This window comes from Musa acuminata, chromosome BXJ3-3, assembly GCF_036884655.1.
Source record: "Musa acuminata AAA Group cultivar baxijiao chromosome BXJ3-3, Cavendish_Baxijiao_AAA, whole genome shotgun sequence".
NCBI classification, from domain to species: domain Eukaryota; kingdom Viridiplantae; phylum Streptophyta; class Magnoliopsida; order Zingiberales; family Musaceae; genus Musa; species Musa acuminata.
This window is the reverse complement of record NC_088351.1, coordinates 37022381-37030114: the sequence shown is the minus strand read 5'-3', so window position 1 is coordinate 37030114 and position 7734 is coordinate 37022381. Positions and strand designations below refer to the sequence as shown.

Below are 7734 nucleotides of genomic sequence, written 5' to 3'. Positions count from 1 at the left end.
ATAAGGGGAAAAGTGAAAAGGGTTGTGCAAACATGAAGGACTTATTAATCGTTGTTTCAGCAGTAGGGGAGGGAGAACATGCCACCGTTGTGCAGAAAGCCACACCCGCCTTCCTCTTTTACTCGTTAGCTCTGCCACACCCATCATCAAACCACCACCACCTGCTGTTGCCTTGGTGGTGGTGCGGTTGGTGAACCGAAGGCCCCCTATAAATCCACCACCTCCATCTACCCCTCCTCACCCCACCACCCTCTCTCTCTCTCTCTCTCTCTCTCTCTCTGAAGACCAGCCGGCCATGGGTTCCGTCAAGAACGCGGTGCAGCTGACGCCGGAGGAGGATGAGGAGGCGTGCATGTACGCCATGCAGCTCGCGAGCGGCTCCATCCTACCCATGACGCTGAAGGCGGCCATCGAGCTCGACCTCCTCGAGATCCTCACCAAGGCCGGCCCGGGCGCCAGGCTGAGCCCCGCGGACGTGGCGGCGCAGCTGCCCACCGAGAACCCGCACGCCGCCGTCATGGTGGACCGCATGCTCCGCCTTCTGGCCGCCTACAACGTCGTCAGCTGCACCGTCGAGACCGACGCCGAGGGGAGGCCGTCGAGGACGTACGGGGCGGCCCCGGTGTGCAAGTACCTGACCAAGAACGAGGACGGTGTGTCCATGGCTGCTTTAGCTTTGATGAACCAGGACAAGGTCCTCATGGAGAGCTGGTAATCCAGTCTTTAGCTTCGCATCTTACAATTAGTATGTAGCATGGCGGCGCTACATGAAGTGATCGATTTAGAAGATGTTAAGACAAGAGCTTAACTAGTCTATGATACCTAATTTAGATCGGTTCGTTAGGGATTTAAATGTGTCGGTATCTTCTAAAATCTATTATATATCACTATGATCTAACCCGAGATATGCATGATCTGATGGCAGGTACTACTTGAAGGATGCGGTGTTGGACGGTGGCATCCCCTTCAACAGGGCGTACGGCATGACGGCGTTCGAGTACCACGGCACCGACCCCCGCTTCAACGCGGTGTTCAACGACGGCATGAAGAACCACTCCATCATCATCACCAAGAAGCTCCTCGACATCTACCGCGGCTTCGACGACGTCAACCGGCTCGTCGACGTCGGCGGCGGCATCGGCGCCACCCTCTTCATGATCACCTCCAAACACCCTCACATCCACGCCATCAACTTCGACCTCCCCCACGTCATCTCCGAGGCGCCGCCCTTCCCAGGTCTTCCTCCCTTCTGTTTCCCTTTCGTCTCCACGATACCATCCCGTTCTGCTCATTTCGTTTGCTGCAGGAGTCGAACACGTCGGCGGAGACATGTTCGCGAGTGTTCCCTCCGGAGATGCAATCTTGATGAAGGTCGGTCAGCTTCCACCGCGATTAAACCCTCTCGTTTGATGATTTAGAGTCTAACAAGCTCGGTTAAATGTTAAATTACAAGTCTTGAGAGATAGTAAGTCTGAAATATGGCATGAACGACAGTGGATTCTCCACGACTGGAGCGACGAGCACTGCACGAAGATACTGAAGAGCTGTTGGGAAGCATTGCCGGAGAAGGGGAAGGTGATAGTGGTGGAGTGCGTTCTACCGGTGGTTCCGGAGCCGACTCCCCGAGCTCAGGGCGTCTTCCACGTCGACCTCATCATGCTGGCTCACAACCCGGGTGGGAAAGAGAGGACGGAGGAGGAGTTCCATGGCTTGGCCAAGCAGGCCGGCTTCTCCGGGTTCAAAGCCACCTACATCTTCGCCAACGCTTGGGTGATAGAGTTCACCAAGTAGATTGCACTTCCCATGGGTCACCGAGTCAGTCATATATGCTTCTTGCAGGTTTCCGGCTTGAGCGAGTTCATATATCGTTTTCTTGAGTTCATCGTAGCTTTCAATATTGAAACATGAAAACAACGATGTAAACATAAAAAAATATGATTATGTTATTATATGAAAATTTTTAATATCATAAATTGAAATTAAATAATGATAGATCAAATTAAATAATAATCTTTTGCCTACACAAAGGTCGATCAGAACGGTAGAGTTGTAGTTTGCTTGAAGGAATGGACTATCGAGGCTGCTCCCACAAAGGAAGGCAATGAGAGATGGTGAGTGGGTTCCCAAAGGAGTGCGTGCAGTGCACTCAATCAACCATGTTTGGTTTTGAGTGTTTCTCATATTAGTCGAGTCTTTTGCATCCTATCTTTCTGTGTTTGCTACTCGAGTGGGTCGGTTTCTTTAATGGCAAGGAGGAGGAACATTTCTTGCCTCCTGTGTTGTGTTGTGTTGCGTTGATGCGTCGGAGGTCTCCGTGTTCCGTCTTTAGAAACTCACATGAAGATTCTGTTCTTGGCTGTCTCATTTGACGGTGTATATAAGTAAAGAAGGACATGGGATCATTTATTTTTCTACCACAGTTAACATGTTGGCATGTTAAAAGCCATCTATATATATATATATATATATCTCTCTCTCTCTCTCTCTCTCGGGATTCCAAAGTGTTAAGATGACTAAGGTTTTATCTCGTAAATCGTGACAACATTAACACATAAAAAGGTTCAAAATATAATATCATGTCGATATATCGATCAGTTATTAGTACGATATGTACTAAATTGTATCAAGTTGTATCGATCATATCGACACATGATATACTAAGATGTATCGATGTATCATCGTATCGATCCTCTATCGGAGTGATATGTATCATCCGTACCAAATGATATGATACGGTATTGTAAATCTAAAATAGGTTTGTTTTGTTGTATGATAGTGTAATATATCGGAAGTTTATAAGATAAAACAGATAAATTCAAACATAAATATATCACAAAATATCTTAGAGAGTTTAATAATTCAATTGTTTTAAAAACCTATTCAAACTTCTCTAAAACTATAATAATAATAGTTTTACATATTTTATATTAATTTTTATTTTTTTTTCTAATTTTAGAGTTAATAGATGGTGAAATAAGATATTTTTTATTCAAGGTACATTAGTGTTGACTCTTATTTTCTGTTATTTGACTTAGTTATAAAATATTGAAGAGAACATTAACAGCAATATCAAAAATTAAATTCTTTCTAATACTTTACTTTTATAGCCATTGATGAGATGCCGCTATGATATCGTTTGTAGTTTGTAGTTTGTAGTCGAGATGAAGTCATCGGAGAGATGGTGACATTGCTGAGAGGAGATGATGTCGCTAATGAAGCTACAGAGGATGTTGTCCTAGTTGGCTATCGAGAAGACCAAAGGATGTCGTCATAAAAAGAACATAATTACACTAACCATTGTCATCAGAGAGGTGAGAATGTCATCGTCAGAAGAATGTTACTCCAGAAAAAGGGTAGTATGCTACTACCGTTTATCATCGAAGAGAAGAGGATCACTCATCACCATTGTCTATAATTAGGTTATACCGTAATCTTCGTTTAGGCGTCTCCTTTTCGTTTTTGATTCAACCCAAACTCGACTCGATTCGATTCGTTTCGTTTTGAACGATCCGACTTAAATCAAGACATAGATTAAACTAACGTCGTGCTAACACGAGTTATATGAAAGGGTCGCACCCGTTATATGAATATTTCTAAAAATTTAAAGAAAATGGTGTTCTTGATAAATAAAAACAAACAAACAAACATGAAAACATCAACTATCCCAAAAAACAAAAACAAAAACAAAAAATGTTCGGAGCTCTGCAGTCGCAATGTGTCAGCACGACGCTTGACTCCTCCTGCTACTCTGCTGCTTCATCTTCTCGTTCCTTTCACGTTCACGTGAGGATTTGTGGTGGGTCACCGCACCGGCCTCTCCGCCCGTGATCGGGGCGGAGCACGGGCGCGCATGCCGACGAAGCAACGATCACGGGCCTTAATTGTTGCCTCCTGCTGCGTCTTCTGGAATCAGGTAACGTCAACAAACACTGTTTGATGTGTCGCCCTCTCTCTCTCTCTCTCTTTCATCTTGATGTTCATCTCGCATGTACTGATTCCTCAGAAGACCATTACAACTTGATTACAATGAAAAGATATATGATTACAATGAAAATGTTTGATGATACATCTGTATAATACATGAAAAGATTAATTCTTGGTGTCGTCGAGAAGATACGAAAAGGTTATGTTTCGATTTCATCTCATAGATCTCCATCTTACATTCTCTATCCGGTTAAAAGGTCTAAATCGATATCCAATATCGGTATCAATGCCACATCGTGTTGAGGTAGATACGTCTCTGATGTGACGCCAAGGGACACACCTTATACGCCGAAGGGATATGATGGTGTACGAGAGAAGCCCCTATAAATGGACTCCATTTGCCCGCCCTCCCCCTCGCCTTCGTCGCAAGTCCGGTCGCTGAGGGACATAGACGATGGAGTTGCAAGGGCGCAGCAGCATCTCACTCCCACTGGTATCACCGTTACCGTCTCTGTTCTCTCATGGCCTCCTCCTCCTCCTTCTTCTTCTTGTTTTAGGTTGAACGGAAGCAGAGTATGGACCATTTCCTTCTCCTCTGCTTCTTCTTTGTTCTCCTTCCCTTCTTCGCCCTGTTCTGATTCTCCAAAAAAAGCTTCATTTTTCACTTCTATGCATCCTTTTTCTTCAAATGTCGATAAAAGAGTGATCTTTTTTGCCAAAGCAAGAGAGCGACTTGACGCATTGCGTTCTTGTCATCCCTTTCTTGAGTTCCTCCTAAAGGAAAAGGAATCATTTTTTTTACCTTCGAGGACAGGGAAAAACCGAAATTTTAACTCGTAGCCTCTGATCTCGGATTGATCCGTTCATCTTATCGATCGATGTTGAAGCATGCAAACCAGAGGATGACGCTGCGGATTGCGTTCTTGCTCCACCTCTTTTCCTGGAGTTCCACCTCAAAGATCGCTTCTTCTTCGCAAAAGAACCGTCTTTTACGTGTCGATCCTGCGAGGAACAGTGAAAAGGATCAGAGATTTAGCTCCGTTGTAAATGTTGATTCTTCCCTAACCATTCATCGTCTTTTCGCTGCCAGATTCTAGCGACGTCGCTGCTGGTGGCGGCGGCGTTCATCGGGCCGGCGGAATGCATCAGAAGAAAGCGCCAGTTACCCGGTGGCAGCGAGGACGGCAAAGGCGGAGGGGTGGAGCAGTTCAAGTACTCGGCCGCCGCTTGCCGGGCCCACACGGCGTCCCTGTCGGACTTCGGCGGAGTCGGCGACGGCACCACCTCCAACACGGCGGCGTTCCAGGCTGCGGTTTCGCACCTCAGCCAGTTCGCCTCCGACGGCGGCGGGATGCTCTTCGTCCCCGCCGGTCGGTGGCTCACCGGGCCCTTCAACCTCACCAGCTCCTTCACCCTCTTCCTCCACCGCGATGCCGTCATCCTCGCTACCCAGGTAATCTCCCCGCCCACTCCTCCTCATAATTGATACATTGCAGAGATGTGATGACATACCTTTGTATGGTAAAACATCGTCAGCCTTTATCGTTGACGCACGGAGTCAAACTGCAGAAAGTATCTGCAAGCAGGCATGACTAACGCATCTAGTTTGGATATATGCTGCAACAGGATATAAAAGAATGGCCGATCATTGATCCCTTGCCCTCTTACGGGAGAGGAAGGGATGGGCCCGGTGGAAGATACAGCAGTCTCATCGGTGGATCAAACCTCACCGATGTGATCATCACAGGTACCTGTTTGCAGCTTCTCCCCTTTCCGTGAAGTAAGTCACTGTTCTGAGACTGAGATTTCATTTCATGTCAGGGGACAATGGAACAATCGATGGGCAGGGCGCCTCGTGGTGGTCGCAGTTCCACAGCAACAAGCTCAAGTACACTCGAGGATACCTCATCGAGCTGATGCACTCCAACCAGATCTTCATCTCCAACCTCACCTTGCTCAATTCCCCTGCATGGAACATCCATCCGGTCTACAGCAGGTCTACTTCCATTTCTTGTGCTCGAGTCTTCCGTCGTTCTCTGTTTCCTCACCGCATCGGTTGGGTTGTGCAGTAACATCGTCGTTTCCGGGATCACCATTCTTGCACCGGTTCATTCCCCCAACACCGACGGAATCAACCCAGGTGCTCATGCTGTTCCGTGTAGTGTGTGATTAGGGATACATGAGTTGCTCAGGTTCTTCTTCTTGATCTGACAGACTCCTGCTACAATGTTCGGATCGAGGACTGCTACATAGTGTCCGGCGACGACTGCGTGGCGATCAAGAGCGGGTGGGACGAGTACGGCATCTCCTTCGGGATGCCGAGCCAGCACATCGTCATCAGAAGGCTCACCTGCGTCTCGCCGACCAGCGCCGTGATCGCCCTGGGGAGCGAGATGTCCGGCGGGATCCGAGACGTGAGGGCGGAGGACATCACCGCGCTGAACTCGGAGTCGGGCGTCCGGATCAAGACGGCGGTGGGCAGAGGGGCCTACGTGAAGGACGTCTTCGTGCGGAGGATGAATCTGAACACCATGAAGTGGGTCTTCTGGATGACGGGGAGCTACAAGTCGCACCCCGACGACAAGTACGACCCCAACGCCATCCCGGTGGTGGACGGGATCAGCTACAGCGAGGTGGTGGCTTACAACGTCACCATGGCGGCGAGGCTGGAGGGCATCCCCAGCGCGCCCTTCACCGGCATCTGCGTCTCCAACGTCACGGTTCAGCTGGCGAAGCCGATGAAGACGCCATGGTACTGCGCTGATGTCGAAGGGGTTTCGCGCGGTGTAACTCCGGCAGCTTGTGCTTCGCTCGCAGATCAGGAGGCGGCCGCTGCGCCATGCCCGTTTCCTACTGATGCTTCGCCCATGGATGGCTTCCAACTCCAACAGTGCACTTATATAAAGTCCTACGATGCTTGACCCTGTAAGTATTGCTTCTCTCGTGTGTAAGTCATCAGCACCTGTACGACTGCAGTGGATCTTTAGTATGAGTGAAGACTTAACACAATTCTACCATGCTTGGAGTCATCATCACTACAGGACAGCAACTCCTTTGCGCTGCGTATGCATCCAAAGGCTAATTATATATTATTTTAAATATTTTAATTTTTACATTTTTAAAAATTAATTGAGATTTTTATATCTACAAAAATTAAGATCTTTATACTTAAAAAAATAAAATAAAACATTGAGATCCGAATTAAAAAGGCAAATTCAAAAAATAAAAAAAATATTAAAACAATGTGTAGATAAGAGGATTTCAATATAAAAATCGAAATACTAAAGATAATTAATTATAAAAATAATCTATAATTAATCAAGCATCCAAGTCTTAAATTATTAATCAGAAAATCACATGAAAAAACCCTTGAATCAGTAAGCAAGCAAGTCTCACTTTGTGTCAACACATTAGAGTTTGCCGACCAACCAAAACAATTGAAGAGTTGAAGAAGAATGACGGAGATCATACCTTCATGGAAGAAATCTGCATCTCGCCGCTATTATACATCTCACGCTGTTGATTCACCCTTGTCTACTGCATCACTTCACCTATTTCTCATTTGGAAGATACAAATGAAAACCAATCCAATTATGACGAAAGCATAAAAATCTTTTAGGCAAACAATGGAAAAATGCAGATGCTAAACCAACCTAAATCAAAATTTTATTAGAAATTCTGCAAGTCACGAAATAAGCAATTCAAGTACTGCACAAGTACAAACACTTTGTAAATTACTGTATATGAAACAATTTTTCAATCACAGGCCACTGATCCATCCACATATTTAGAAGGAGTTTTTGGAACAAA

General features: G+C 46.3%; 2 protein-coding genes across 2 annotated transcripts; both read left to right on the top strand.

Moving 5' to 3' along the window:
• The first annotated feature begins 236 nt into the window (after positions 1 to 236).
• LOC135633479 (flavone O-methyltransferase 1-like) lies at positions 237 to 2414 on the top strand. Its single transcript, XM_065142961.1, has 4 exons — positions 237 to 711; positions 926 to 1236; positions 1307 to 1371; positions 1495 to 2414. Exons 1-4 carry the CDS (start codon positions 296 to 298, stop codon positions 1789 to 1791), a joined length of 1089 nt encoding a protein of 362 aa, XP_064999033.1. The 5' UTR covers positions 237 to 295; the 3' UTR covers positions 1792 to 2414.
• Positions 2415 to 4320: 1906 nt separating this feature from the next.
• On the top strand, positions 4321 to 6941 carry LOC103972750 (probable polygalacturonase). Its single transcript, XM_065142997.1, has 6 exons — positions 4321 to 4417; positions 5015 to 5377; positions 5551 to 5671; positions 5746 to 5920; positions 5994 to 6064; positions 6139 to 6941. The coding sequence occupies exons 1-6, from the start codon at positions 4379 to 4381 to the stop codon at positions 6843 to 6845; spliced, it is 1476 nt and encodes a 491-aa protein (XP_064999069.1). The 5' UTR covers positions 4321 to 4378; the 3' UTR covers positions 6846 to 6941.
• Positions 6942 to 7734: the final 793 nt, after the last annotated feature.